This window comes from Mesocricetus auratus, unplaced genomic scaffold, assembly GCF_017639785.1.
Source record: "Mesocricetus auratus isolate SY011 unplaced genomic scaffold, BCM_Maur_2.0 Super-Scaffold_100042, whole genome shotgun sequence".
Lineage (NCBI taxonomy): Eukaryota > Metazoa > Chordata > Mammalia > Rodentia > Cricetidae > Mesocricetus > Mesocricetus auratus.
The window spans coordinates 8,316,885-8,331,279 of NW_024429219.1; the positions used below are offsets into that span (position 1 = coordinate 8,316,885).

Here is a 14,395-nt window from a genome sequence, read left to right on the forward strand (position 1 = left end):
GGTCTCTAAGCTCAGGGCCTGCAGAGCTGTCACAGCGGGAAACAGTAGCTGACATTGCTCAGATTAGAGGAGGGTTCACTCATGTTCCCCGTGTGTTTGGGGATGTTGAGCAGCTTGAGTGGGTGAGGAGTCTGGAGGGCAGGCTGGGTGGATGGTGAGGCCCAGAGGAAGACGGCTTTGTGCTCATTGGCTCCTTAGTGTCCTGGCCAAGTACATCGTGAGAACTGGATCAAGCTTGTATCTTGGCCAGATGTTCACACCGAGAACACACAAAGCCCCTGCAGTGACACCCGCCTACCCACACACCCAACCTCCTACCTGTGTGTCAGGCAGGCCTTGTGAGCTAATGCAGGGTCAGCCGCCGCCTCTCCTCAGCAAGCTTCCCAGCATTGTGAGCCTGTCAGCCCCGCAGCGCGGTCACTGCAGCAGGAAAACGGACATGCACGAGTGCGCAGGGCTGGAATTGATCAGGCTCTGTCATCCTGGTCTAAACAAGCACTCCAGGATCGTCCTTTAACTTCCAGAATAATTAGTGATTAGTAACGATACATAGCATGTGATGTGGTGTTTCAAGGAGTGGCTGGACAACCCTTGGGAAAGCTGGAGGGGTTCGTGGAGAGCTAACAGTGGCCCCTGGCATGATAAGTTGTGGAGCGTTGTAGCAGGCATGGTGGTGGGCGTCCGAGGAACTGCTGGGCATGGTTCAGAAGAGAGGCCCCAGTGACCCAGGTGGAGGAGGAGGAGCACTGCCCAGTCCAGCCTGTCCCCAGGGCAGTGGTCTCTTGGAGGCTGTTACAGCTCCCCCTCTGCAGGCTGAGAGCCAGTGACATCATGGAGCCCAACCTGACGTACGTCTACCCACACACTCGCATCCAGTCTCTGGTGAGCATCCTACGCACCACCGTCCACCACGCCTTCCCAGTGGTCACAGAGAACCGAGGCAACGAGAAGGACTTCATGAAGGGCAACCAGCTCATCAGCAACAACATTAAGTTCAAGGTGAGGGAAAAATGGCCGCAAGGGAAGGCCAGCAAGGAAACCTCCTGGCCCAGCACTCCCGCTTGTGTGTGGTGCTGCCTCTGCAGCTGGGGTGGACTCAGGCTCTGTCAGTCTAGGGAAAGTCTGCCGCACCTCACAGGTGACACAGTGGGCTTTGCAGAGGGTGTGTGCTCGTCTGGGCAGCAGGAAGCAGGTGGGTGGGCCCTTTCTTAAAGTCAGCAGACTTGGTATTAATTAATCATTTACCATATGCAAGCATCAGAGAAGGTTCTAGAGTTGCTGACACAAATGAACTCTGACCTACTTAGGAAAGTGGGAGTCCAGGCAGGAGGATCACTGTGAACTCCAGGCCAGCCTGGGTTATATAGAGAAACCCTGTCTCAGTAAACCTCAGACAATGAGAAAGAAATTGAGTGGAAGCTGCAGGCTTAGCTGGAGTTGTAGGGATGCAGATATTGTCCTTATAATGCCATTTGGGATACCAGGGGGAATGGGCACTGGCTGGTCTCTGTCCTAGGGTGGCTCCCAACTCACAGTCCGGGGCCGTCACCTCATGCAGACTATGTGCCCACCTTTCGCCTTTGGTGTCTTTGGGAAAGGCAGACACACATTGACAGTTCCTCCAGGACAGGATGTAAGAGAAAAGTTGTTTTCCCTCTGCAGAATTGAGGTGTGCCTCCCAAATGAGAGAAGATGGGGTCACAGGCCCTCAGAGCCATGAGAGTGGATGCAGTGGATAATTTCGCATCTCTGTGACAAAATGTGTGGCATAAAACTGCTCAGAAAAGTCAGGTGGTGGTGCACGCCTTTAATCTCAGCACTCGGGAGGCAGGGGCAGGCAGATCTCTGGTCTACAGAGTGAGTTCCAGAACAGCCAGGGCTACACAGAGAACCCCTGTCTCAAAAAAAAAAAAAAAAAGTAAACAAACCACTGAGAAGAAGGATTTCTTCGGCCCTGTGTTCCAGAGCTGTCTGTCTGTCAGGGCCGGGAAGGTGTGCAGAGGGGAATATCAGCAGCACGGGGAGAGAAAGCAGACAGAAGCGTACAGGAAGGGCCCAGGGCAAGAGTAGCTCCGAGAACACAGACACACATACAACTGTGACCTACTTCCCTAACCAGACCCCAGCTCCTCCTCTTCATCTGTGAGGTCAAAGCCCTTGGCATCTGGTTCTGTGAAAACAGACACCCAGGGCTGCTTCGATACCACTAAACCTGGGTCAGACTGACCATCAGGACCAAGTGAGATGCTCGGCCTGGGCAGGGTTCGGGGTGTGGTGCAGTGGTAGAGGCCTCAGGTTTGTATTCAAGTCCAAGGACTGACTGGCCTGCTCCTCTAAGAGGCCTGCAGGCCTCCATGGGAAGTGCTGTCCCCATCATCATAGCCCTGTTGGTGCCCCTGTGTTTGTATGCCCAGCACTGCCATCTTGGCCCCTGTAAAGATTGTCACTGTCCCCACACCCCATCCATAGAAATCCAGTATCCTCACCCGTGCCGGTGAACAGCGCAAGCGGGGCCAGTCCATGAAGTCTTACCCTTCCAGTGAGCTTCGAAATGTGTGTGATGAGCACGTGGCCTCAGAGGAGCCGGCCGAGAAGGAGGACCTGCTGCAGCAGATGCTGGAGAGGAGGTGAGGGCCTCACACCGCCCGCTTGCCCGCTGCCACCATGCAGAGCACCCTGCGCACAGCGGGTGTGAGGGAGCCCCTGAGCTGCCGGAGGTTATGGGAAGGCGACAAGGGCTTGGCGGAAGGGACCCTGCTGAGGGTCCACGAGGCAGCGTCTGGTTTTTGTGTAACAGATACACTCCCTACCCCAACCTATACCCTGACCAGTCCCCGAGTGAAGACTGGACCATGGAGGAGCGCTTCCGCCCGCTGACCTTCCACGGCCTCGCCCTGCGCTCGCAGCTCGTCACCCTGCTCGTCCGAGGGGTGTGCTATTCCGAAAGTCAGTCTGTAAGTCGTGGGCCCTGGTGCCGTGGGAGAGGTGGCTCTGTGTGGTGTGCAGAGCTGCTGTTGAGTAGCATGCTCGCTCTCCTGTGCCCTTTGCTGTGTTGGAGCCCCAGGTCAGGAGCGGGTGAGAGCTAGCTGACTCCAGCTGCCCCTTGTTTAGCCTTTGCCCCGTTTTGTCCAGTGTCTCCTGCCTGCTGGCCTGTGAGCTTGTCATACCCTGAGCGACTTTTCCTTCTGTTTTCTTTGTTGAGACGGGATCTCATGTAGCCCTAGCTGGTCTTCACCTCACAGGATAGCTGAGGATGACTCCTGCCTCCTCCAGCAGGCATGTGCTGGGATCACAGGCATGTGCCTCTGTGCCCGCCTTTAGTACTGCAGAGTTTGAATTCTGGTCCAAGTAGGCTCTTCTGCATGAAGTATCTTCCTCCCGCCAGCTCCGCTGTTTTTCTCTTTCATTTGGTTTTTGGGTGTCCCCATGGTACCCAAGACCACACCCCTCACACCTTTTCAGCAGGAGGCTTGAGCCAATCACCCAGAGCCCTGGTTTCCAGAGTGACTCCTGATGTTAGGAGTTGGGGTTTCTACCATGTGGCCTCCTGAGCCCCTCTATGGTCTGCTAAGACTACAGAAGAGCAGTACCCTGGTACCTGACCTGGGTGGAGTGTGGGTGACCAGCCTGGTTAGAGTGATAGAGACACTGATAGGGAGCTTAGAGGCAAGGAGGTTGGAGTGGCCACAAGCTTGGGTCCTGAAGTGCCAGGCCTAGCCGGCTAGAGCAGACAGATGCTGGGGCTGCTCGGCAGTGGGGCCCCCTGTGAGCCAGGGGAAGGTGCAGAGTGGAGTCAGGGAGCAGGGGCCTTCAGGACAGCAGTAGCCTGCCGGCCTTGCCCTGGCCTCCCTGCCCGGTGACAGCAGCAGTGAGATCTAAGGGGTAGTGACAACATTTCTGTGAGGCTATGCTGTAACCACTGCACCAAACTGCCATTGGCCTGGTAGCTTGAAGCAGGATCTTTCATGGTTCGAGGCCATAAGTACAAGATTCAGAGCGCATGGGACGAGCTTTGTGAAGGAGCTAGCAGAGGGGTCTTCCTGGCCTCCTCTGGTCACTGTGGTTGCCAACAACTCCAGACCTTGCTGGTTGTAAACATCAGTTCAGTTTGACTTCAACATGCATGGTGCTCACTCTGCTTCTGCTCCCCATTTTGTAAGGATACCCGATGCTGGAGTTAGTCCTAGTCCAGTATGAGCTCATTGTAAGCAAATCTGCAGAAACCCTGTTTTCAGTAAAGGCACCCAATAGGTACCAGGATTTACAGGTTGGCTCTGTCTTTGGGGGACACAACTCAGCCCACAGCACCTATTAGCGGTTTTCTCATCTGTTAGGACCCAGTTTGGTGTCGGGCTGTCTCCCTCTTTAGCACCCACTGTGGCCCTGGTGCTGCCTATCCCCCGGGTGGACTCTGACCGGAAGATACTAACGAGCATAACTAGGGAGGGGCTGTTGGAGTGACCCTCCTGGCTGGCGGCTGCTGTTTGTTGCAAGGACACTGTCTTGATCGGAATTGCAGAGTGCCAGTCAACCACGCCTTTCTTATGCTGAGATGGCTGAGGACTACCCGAGGTATCCGGACATCCATGACCTGGATCTCACACTGCTGAATCCCCGGATGATTGTGGTGAGGAGGGCTGTCCCTCGGGGCTGTCCCACATGCTGCGTCCATGCTTCACCTAGTCTGTGGGTGATTCTTGCTTTGTCTTCTGCAGGATGTCACCCCATATATGAACCCTTCACCATTCACTGTCTCCCCCAACACCCATGTTTCCCAAGTTTTCAACCTGTTCAGAACCATGGGCCTGCGCCACTTGCCCGTGGTGAATGCAGTGGGAGAGGTGAGTGACGAGCGTGGAGAAGAGCTGTGTCCCTAGCTGCCTGTCTCTTGTCTGTCCGCCCACCCTGAGGCTTCCCCACGGCTATGTCTGTCTCTTCCCCATGGTGCGTGTCTGTAGCACCAGTCCAGCAGGGGGCGCCCCAAGGTCTACCTTCCATTCCTCTATCGCCTCTTCTTGTCTCTACTCCAGGGCTTCTTACCTTCCCCTGGTCTGTGTTCCTTGGCTCCTACCTCTTATAGGTATTTGTAGCAGTAATAGAATTTAAGGTGAAATTCTCAGAGGGTTTTAAAGGATAGCATCCCCAGCCGTCATTTCTTTACATAGTGAACTGTATTTGTGAGCTGCGTGAGCACCGCTCTGTGGGGTTGCTTCTCCCCTCCCCCTTCAGTGGGATGGGTCCTGGGACCAGAACACTGGTCACCAGGCTTGCATGGTGAGCGTATTTATCCCCTGAGCCATCCTGTCAGCCCAACTTGAGTTTTTAATTGCATAGCTATTGTTATGCTCTCATACTATATTGTCGTGAAATCAGAAAACAAAACAAGCCCCGATCCTGTCCTGCTGAGGTCGCTGTGCTGTCGCCTTTCCTGTGCACAGGTTATCCCAGTGGGTTCTCCCGAGGGCGCTCATCTCTGCAACGTCTTGTTGTGTCTCAGGCATGCTGGGCAGGTGCTCCACCCACCTGCGTGACAGTCAGGCATCAAGGCTGTGTGGCCCTTTTTCCTGTCTAAAATGACCCTGTAGAGAAGTGGTGCCTCTTTAAAGGGGCAGCCTGCCTTCCCTGTCTCTTACTTCCCGTGCCCAACTTGCTTTTGGCCATGGCGTTCTGTCACAGCAGTAGAAACCCTAAGACAGGACACGACGCGCCTTGGGGTGCAGCTCAGTAATAGAGCATGTGCTAGGTTTGTTTATAAACAAGCACACAATATAAAACGCAGGCTGGTTCTGCCAGGCATTGTGGCTCACACCTGTAATCCCAGCACAGCACACAGGAAGATGGCAAGTTCAAGGTCAGCCTGGACTGTGTTGTGAATGAATCCCTGTCTCCACCCAAACCAGAGACAACAAAAGCATGCCTGGACCACACATAGATGTGTGTTGAGAGAAAGCAGGTGACTCTTCCAAAGGGCCAGGGTCCCCTTTAGTCACCCCTGCTCTCCCTGCTCCCATTTCGGGGCATGGGATCCCCTTTGTGCATCTGCATGTCCCCACACCTCCTGAGAGTAGGAAGTCTGTGCCATGAGCTCGCACACCCTGTCATGTCCTTACGCTCACCAGGTCCCATCCTCTTTCTGTCTCTGCGTCCTGGAGTACATCAACAGGGGCCGTTCTGTTTTCTTCACGAATGTCCTACCTGGTTCTTGTATACTCTGGTGACTTGGGTGTTTTTTCCTTGCCCTAGATCGTGGGAATCATCACACGACACAACTTGACGTATGAGTTCCTGCAGGCCCGGCTTCGGCAGCATTACCAGACCCTCTGACAGTTGAGCCCGGCTGCCGCCAGCCCACTCTCCCAGAGACGCCTCTGCAGGTGGCTTGCTCACACACTGGCCCCCACAGCTGGCATGAAGGCTCCCAGGCACCCACTTACTTGCCTGGAGTCCTGGAAGACTGGGGTCAGAGGTTTTGGGGATGTGTTGAGCAGAAAGTTGGAATTTTACTAACTTCCTCAGCAAGAATTTTCCATTTCTCGTTCCCCAGGTTCCCATAGAGAGATGCCAAGGTGAAGTCAGGCTGGGTCCCGGATAGGCACTTGGTGCTTCTCTGTTGCTGTTTTCAGAGAGCCCAGCTGTTACCCAGACCCTCCTGAGAAGGTGTGGACAGAGGCAAACATTGGGGATGTTATTTGCTTATCATGTTCATTACTAAGTTCAGGAATTGGGCCCTGAGAACTGTTCCCCATGTCCAGGAAGGTCCGGGATCAACCCCAGGACCTCAGATATGCTCGTACTCTCTGCCTCTTCATTGGCCTGTCTTTCTTCCCATTCTGTTTCCTAGGAGCAAGCACGTGCTCTGCTCCTGCCCTGTGGCTTGAATCTCCTTAGAATCATTCCTGATCAGATCCATGAAACACTAAACCCAGCAAACAGCCTTTGACCATCAAATCCCATGGGAGGAGGGGTCTCTCCCTCACTGTAAGCATTCAGTGGTCCCAGCCCCCACTTACACCTGGTTACACATGCTCTCCACCCATTCTCAGTTCATTCCCCCCCACAACTGCTGGGCTTTCTAAGCCTTCATCTCTGCCTTCCTGGTGGGGCAGCCACAGCTTTGTCTTGAACTCATTCCCAAAGTTAACCAAAATTGAGGAACCCCTAGACAGAACCACTACCCCAAGCCCTAGAAAATTTGGAACCACTGTACAAGGTAGCAGACAGTCTGCCCGGAGCCAGGGCTAATGAAAGGTAGGCCTCCAGAAGGAAGCTAGTGGCTCCTCTCATGGTCACTGCGCATAGCTGCCTCCAGAGCCTCTCCCCCTTGTGCCTCACTGGTTTTCATGGTTCCACTCTCTCCTGACTGCTGGTCCTCTTTGAGTTGGTACCTCAGTGACCATCTAGGTGGGGACATCAGCACTCACTTTCCTGCATCCTAAGGCACTATGGTGGCTGTTCCTTGGATACCAGGAGACATTCATTTGCATTAGATACTGGTTTTTTTGTTTTGTTTTGTTTCTTTATTGGTTTTTTTCAAGACAGGATTTCTCTGCGTTGCCCTGGCTGTCTGGGAACTCATTCTGTAGACCAGGCTAGCCTGGAACTCAGAGATCTGACTGTCTCTGCCCCCCCCCCCGAGTGCTGGGATTAAAGGCATGCGCCACCACCGCATGTTGCATTAAGATATTTTTAGCACCAGGGCCCCAGGCCTGGCAGGGTCTTGTAATCAGCATGTGGGAAATTATCCCACATCCTCAGTCAGGGGTTACCTTGGGGCTTTGTAGCTGGCTGTGACCCAGGCCCTCTGTTTTCCCCATTTGCCTATCTTTTTACCAGAACAGTCTGTTTTCAGGTCCTGACTTGTGAGGTGGGGGTAGGGATGGAAACTCCCAACAATAGTCGGGAGAACAGTCCTGCTAAGCAGGGCTGCATTTGGCCAGCTGCCAGCTTCATTTTACAGCTGATTCGAGTGCCTGCCCTGCCGTATCCTCCATCAAGAAGAAAACCCATTGCCCACACCAAGAGGAAAGTGTGACACACCACAGAATCATCTTCCCAGCCTGGTGGTTTGCAGAACAGCAGCCTGCAGGGGGCCAGAGTCCACAGCTTCCTGCCTCCAAGCCTGCGCTGGCGGCCGATTACAATTCTGTGTGTGTGTTGAGTCACCCTCAGTTTAGCCCAGAACAGACGGGTGCAGCTACTTCTACCCTGGAGCTGGAGCCCATGCCCCTCATGCCCATCTGGGACACCCAGTCCTTTTGTCTCCCCTCCCCCCAACTCCTATTCAGAAAAGCCCAAAGACATCAGCTTTCCCACTTGTGAGCTATAAGCCTTGCCCCCCCCCAATAACTGTCCCTTGGAACCAGTGGCTCAGTATCTCACCTGTGACGGTTCAGTGCGCCCCCTCCCCAGTGCCACTGCACCTTGTCAAACACCTCCACGGAGGGACACCTGAGGTTGGCTCGAGGCAGTTTTCCTGGCTTCCACACCTGGGCATTGGTGTGGCTCCCTGGTCCAGCTGTGGGAGTTTGGTGTTTTTGAGCTATCTGCATGTGACCTTGTGAAGCAGTTCCAGCTGGAACGGGCATTAGCTTGATTCAGCCAGCCGTGTGACAGTTTGATGCAGACCTTGGTGACAAGAAAGCTTCCGGAAAAGCCAGCACAGCCCTCCTGGCGCGGCTGTGTTGACACTCAGTGTTGCCCTCTGCTCCTGTGGAACCCAGTGATCTCTCTGGTTGCAGCTTCCGCCTTTCTGTCTGCACTGTTTGTTTATATGGTAACATTAGCTGATCCCACTGTGTAGATAAATTGTATCTTTTTTAATTTGTAAAAGTCTATTTTTATTTGACCCTTTGGAAGGTGAAAGTTCTGTGGTAACTTTAAGAAGTCAGAATAAAACGTCTGCACCTTCACTGAAGACCCTGGCTCCACAGTGCTTTTCTTTCTAGGTCTCCATTTCATTCCCTCCTTCAAGTAGGGAAAAGTGAAGTTGCTTTTAAAAGGCAGTCTGTTTGTGAGACGGCCTTATGTAACCCAGGCTAGCCTCAGACTCTCTGTAATGAGGGATGACCTCAGCTGTCCTCTGCTATGCAAGTGCTGAGGTTACAGGCATGTGTCATCATGCCCAGTCAGAAGGTGATCTGCTGGCCCCACCCTCCCTGTCACTGTCTGTCCCCGTACCCGTCTTTGAAAGCACGGACTTAGTCCTGTGGCTCTTACTCGGCACCCACCACTGCTGTGGTTTGACTCGCCTGTGAACACTGGTCCTTTTTTCTGTCCATCTTTTCTCCCTGCCAGCAGCCATAGGAGAAGAGCAGACAGTCTGCTCTGACTGCCTGTTCCAGTACTTACCTCAGCCAGGAGCCTGACGGCAGCCAGAACACCGGAAGCCCTCGCCCCCTGCGTGCGTGTGTCTACGTTCTTGCATATGTCCGCTCTTCGCTCACTTGTCTCCTATTTGACAGGAAATGCTGCTCGCTGTGTCTATGGCTATGCCGCCATGCCGCCAGTCACAGACAGCAGCCCATCAGGCCCCTCCTATCTCAGCTTCCTCCAAGTCTTAGGGGCGCTTTGTACCTTATGTGTCTCTTTTTGTCCCTTCCACTCAGCGACAACCCTTTGTTGCCATGACACCTGGAGGGTATCTTCGGTAGCCCATTCTTTTCTCCTTAGTGACTGGGATTCCCAAGTGCAGGCCTGATGCTTTCTCCTGTTTCACGCTGGTCCTTGTAAGTTGTTCTCCACTAACTAGTTGGTTGGCTGGCTGGTTGGTTGGGTTGTTGTTGTTTTGTTATGTTTTGTACCTACTGATTTGAGATCCAGATAAGAATATTTTTTGTTGTTTTTGTTTGTTTGCTTGTTTTGAGACTGTGCTTCTCTGTGTAACAACCCTAGCTGTCCTGGAACTCTATGTGTAGACCAGGCTGGCCTCAAACTCAGAGATCTGCCTACCCACCTCCTGAGTGTTGGGATTAAAGGTGTGTGCCACCATGCCAGGCCCAGAGAGGAGCATGTGACCAGGAGTGGTTAACATTCTTCCTCCACTGGCGGCGACCAGCCCCTCAGTTTTGCTTCTGTTGAGCATGTGACCAGGAGTGGTTAACATTCTTCCTCCACTGGCGGCGACCAGCCCCTCAGTTTTGCTTCTGTCCTTGCCCCTCCCCCTACACACACACACACACACACACACACACACACACACACACACACACACGTGTGCACCTACCCTACTGCTTGGTTTCTTCCCTTTTCTGTACAACGTGCTCAGTACAAGTTGGGACACAAGTACTGGGCCACGCACACAGCAAGCCGTGCCCTGTTGGAGTTATAGCATGCACCTGTGATGTCATCGGAAGCAGTGTCCACAATTAGCCTTGAATATGCAGGATGCAGAGTGTACCAGACGGTGGCCTCCTGGGATGGGGGTCAGCAGAAATGAGTGCAGCCAGGTGAATGTGGGGGTGAAGAGTGTCCATGTGGGACCCTGAGGCAGTGGCATATGCTCAGGGGAACGGGCAAGAAAATCAGAGTCCCTCCTTGTTTAAAAGGAGCCTGGCGTCCTGTTCTGTGTGTAGGGTGGCACCTAGGGCATCGAGGTAGAGAGAGGCAAGCGTATCTCCCTGAGTTCGAGGCCAGCCAAGGCTACATAGTGAGACCATAAATAAATAGATGATAAATAAACTACTGTTTCCTGGTGGCCCTTACCTCCATGTAGTATGCAATTCAAGTACCACAGTCCTGGGTTAGGGAGGCCATGGCTATTTTATAAACACATTTGGCTCTGATCTCTGGCGCAGATTGATGACACCAGTAAGACAGATAGGTAGGGATGCACCAGTGATACAGGTAAGGATGTGTTGGTGAGAGAGAGAGGGAGAGGTTCACCGGGAGATAGGGATGCATTGGTGAAATAGGTAGGCAGGTAGGAACGCACTGGCCGGTGTGGTAGTTCACAAAGCATCTGAACTTGCCACTCATCAGCCTGGAAGCCGTGCTTCCTTGCTCCCAGCTATGAAACCCACCCTCCACTCTTGTCCAAACTGAAAAGTGTAATTCACATGGCTGCAGCAGCTGGCGCTCAGGTAACGGAAGATCTGGACAATCCCTGGTTCTCTAAATGCTCCTTAAAACCACCCAGGCTGTATCCACAAAGTGAGAGGGGTACAAGGAATTGTCCGCCGAGCACAAGCGTCCGTACGTGCCGACAGGAAAAGATGAAAATAAATGACCTTTCAGTCGGGGTGGACTTTTCCGCCATCTGAGGCTGGAGTGAGTGGCCGAGCACTGTGTCCTGAGGCCCCCACACACTCAGCAAGAAGAGTCAGGGAGCAAGGAATGACGGGAAAGGGTGAGGTGGGGGCACCGGGGAATGCAGGGCGGAAGTGAAAAAAGCACCCAGACCTCGGCTTCTGTCCTTGGTGCTGAAGTTTATTCAAAAAAATTTTTCCAACTGCTTTCTGAAAGGGGTGAGGATCTACTTTAATATGCAGGGCTGGAGAGGGAGAGCCCCCCAAAACCACTCATCTACATGTAGCATGGGTCGTGATAGATGAAGACAGGAAGCAGCAGCTCCAGCAGGGTGTTCGCCACACCTCAGTGACAATGAGACCAAGCTGCGTGACACACCACGGGGCTTGGGGTCTTCTGCAATCTGCCCCCAGCGAATCTGGCTGCCTTTCCTCCCTGGCTGTTATCTTCGGTACTGCAAAGAGAAAAATATATTGGTTTGATGATCTGGCTTTACTGTACTAAAACATTCAACTTGACCAGTGATCAGCTATTTCCCACCAGCCACAGTCCAGCCCAACGATCCTCTGTCATAAACTGGCAAATGAGTCACCCATAAGCATTAAGCAAGCAGTCTTAGTCCATTTCATTTAAATATGCCAGGCTCTTCCAATTGTGGGAAGATCGCTAACTGCCCATCAGCGGCCCAAAGGTGACTTTGCCTTGTATTCTAATTCCCAAGCTGGTGGCTCGGAGGCTGTAGCAGCTGTTGTCATTGTCCTGAGACTTCTGGAGCATCCACCATAGTGGGGCAGAACTCTCAGAAGGAGTAAACCCCTGCACCGGTCTCTGCCGCCAGAGATGCTCCCTGGTAGTATTCCTTGGCAAGGTTTGAGCCTTAACAAGACCATATTTGTCCTCTCATCCCATTTCCATCCACAGTTCCTCTTACCCGGAAGCTATTACATCCTAGTCCGCTCTGGGCTCCAATCCTGTCGATCCTACCCCCGAAGCAGCTGGACCTCCGTAGGCTCCGAGGGGCAGCTAGCAGAGCCCTCAGTTTGCTTTTCAAGAGAGCAGATCTATCGGAGGGGTCCCAGGGGCTGCGCCCCAGGGTACCGCCATCTCTCTGAGGTGGGTTGACCTCTCCAGTCCAGGGAGCCACCTCAGGGAGAGAGCTGAGCGCTGCCCCTGGCGCTTCATCATTCTGCTCACTCAGGGCCTGTGGGGGCACGACCTCATCTTCTAACGGCATCTTCTCCTCCAGATGGTCCAGCAGGTTCTTTACAAAGGAAAAATAAATGCAGGGGAAGAGGGATGTCTTAGAGGAATGCACTCAGCGCCAAAGAGACCCAGTCTGTGCCCCACTTCCTGGCCCTACCTTGAAATCCATCAGATCTGTGTTGGACACTGCACTGTACACAGGGTTCGCTCCAATATGGCCCGGAAGCCAAAAGGCCAGGAGGAGGAAGAAGCCCACGGTGATGGAGAAGGAGCCCATGCCGGTGTGGGTCGGGGCACGATCTGATGCTCGCTGTCTCTGCTCACTCCTCTCCGGTTTCTCTCTCTCTCTCTCTCTCTCTCTCTCTCTCTCTCTCTCTCTCTCTCTCTCTCTCTCTCTCAGCCTTTGCCCGTCACTGTCTCCCGGCTGCCCAGTGCCTCCCGTTTTTATAGCCCCCCAGCTCTCTGAGAACGCAGGAGGGCTGGAACCCTCCCCATTCTGTCACTTGCAGAGATAAAGCGATGGAGTGAGGAGCCAGCAGAAGATGTCCTTTTAAAGTTATCAGCCCAGCAGAGCTTGTCACAGCCCCTGCGCCTTGAGCAGCTCCAGTAACCCCCCTCCCCGAGACCCTCCGCTGCAAGAGTCACATTCTTGCTGATTTGCCTCAAGAGGCCCCCACTTCAAAGGTGTGAGAAGAGCAGAAAAGAGTCCTTGGTTATCTTCCCCGGGCGCGCGCCTCGGGATTCTTTCTCCCTGGCAACGGGACCCATGCAGGGAAGCAGAGGGTGACGGCTGGCCTGCACCCAGCTCCCCCCTGCTTGCAGCTCAGCTGTCAGGGGCTCCAAATAAGGGCGGGAGGGGAGGAAATGACAGGCAGCTGGGAGGCCAACCAGACTGGCTAGGGAGGCTAGCTTCACACCTGCTTCATCGGCCTCGTGGGCCGACCTCCGCCCCCCCCCCCGACAGCCCACCCCCACCCTAGATGTCCGTGTTAGCAGTCAGGTGAAAGAGTCGTTTTATTTTAGAGTATGAAGTCAGCCAGGAAGCCAGCGTGATACAGGCCCTAAGAATCCAGCTAGAAGTGTAAATGCCAAGAGAGGATAGAGCATATTCCCTCTGAAGCCCATTCCCTCCGAAGCCCATTCTTCCTGTCTCCCAAGACTTGGACCACGGTGCAAGGGGGACAGACGGGCTTGAGGAATGGCACCACTTCTCTTCCTTGGCCTTGCCCTTTTCAAAAGCTCTTGAGTCTGAGTATAGAGTGTATAACGGTCCCCCCTTCCCAGGGAAATAGAGGGAAGAAGTGAAGGGATTGAAGTTCTCCATAACATCTTCGAGGCCTCCGAGGCCAAGGAAGTGAGCCGTGAGGGCCTTGATTCCTCTGGCACCGTCAGGAGTGTGAACAGACAGCCTGTCATTGAACACTCTCCGTACCTCAGTGTCCCCACATTCAACACGGTGTATGCTTTGTTGTCTGACAAGGGGGCATTTTCTACTCTCTCCTTTCTGATCATGTATGGGCTACAGCAGACCCCGGTCCCATGCCCACATTCCCGGCACACGTGGATTGGATAGATGTTTTCAGGATGGCTATTTCCATCCTCGGCTGTACCGGTGCTGTGGCTGCCTGCTGAAGTTGTCATGTGACCGACCACAATGGCTGGAGGTCACAAGAGGCGCCCGTGATGATGTTCTCTAAGACAGGAGAAAAAAAGAGAGAGAGCCCTTTGAGAAAGCTGGGGGTTGTAGGCAACCAATTTGGGTCGGCCAGTCTCTACTTGAAATATGAAATCAGTGCAAGTCTTTGTAGGAACTCTGGGTCCAAACTCTGAGGCCTCCTCCGGATGAGTCCCTGGGATGCGCTCACAGCTTAATTGTGTGTCTGTGAATTATTATTAGCAAAGAGGACTCAGCAAAGCATCCCTGCTGGGGGACTCAGGCTCCCTGCTG

The 14,395-nt window shown here is 53.6% G+C and overlaps 2 protein-coding genes across 4 annotated transcripts in view; one reads left to right on the forward strand and one right to left on the reverse strand.

Moving 5' to 3' along the window:
* Window positions 1-8,914, forward strand: part of Clcn6 (chloride voltage-gated channel 6) — a 32,394-nt gene extending 23,480 nt beyond the window's left edge. For 2 of the 3 annotated variants that reach the window (XM_005079340.4, XM_021232517.2), the window contains exons 18-23: window positions 813-999; window positions 2,470-2,627; window positions 2,798-2,954; window positions 4,520-4,627; window positions 4,716-4,841; window positions 6,244-8,914. In XM_005079340.4, the coding sequence (XP_005079397.1) occupies window positions 813-999; window positions 2,470-2,627; window positions 2,798-2,954; window positions 4,520-4,627; window positions 4,716-4,841; window positions 6,244-6,324 (817 nt within the window). In that variant the 3' untranslated portion in view covers window positions 6,325-8,914. Of the gene's footprint in view, window positions 1-812; window positions 1,000-2,469; window positions 2,628-2,797; window positions 2,955-4,519; window positions 4,628-4,715; window positions 4,842-6,243 lie in introns of those variants that run through there. The other variant, XR_001197029.3, reaches the window with a different exon arrangement.
* A 2,492-nt stretch (window positions 8,915-11,406) lies between these two features.
* Nppa (natriuretic peptide A) lies at window positions 11,407-13,262 on the reverse strand. The gene is made up of 3 exons (XM_005079342.3): window positions 12,605-13,262; window positions 12,176-12,505; window positions 11,407-11,698 (listed from the first exon to the last, which is right to left on the reverse strand). Exons 1-3 carry the CDS (start codon window positions 12,722-12,724, stop codon window positions 11,687-11,689), a joined length of 462 nt encoding a protein of 153 aa, XP_005079399.1. The 5' UTR covers window positions 12,725-13,262; the 3' UTR covers window positions 11,407-11,686.
* Window positions 13,263-14,395: the final 1,133 nt, after the last annotated feature.

Excerpts from the sequence above, each read along its gene's own strand:
- Nppa (XM_005079342.3), bottom strand. The coding sequence starts at position 12,724 with ATGGGCTCCTTCTCCATCACCGTGGGCTTCTTCCTCCTCCTGGCCTTT. Across the intron at positions 12,506-12,604 it reads CAGATCTGATGGATTTCAAG|AACCTGCTGGACCATCTGGA; the intron begins GTAGGGCCAGGA and ends TCCTTTGTAAAG.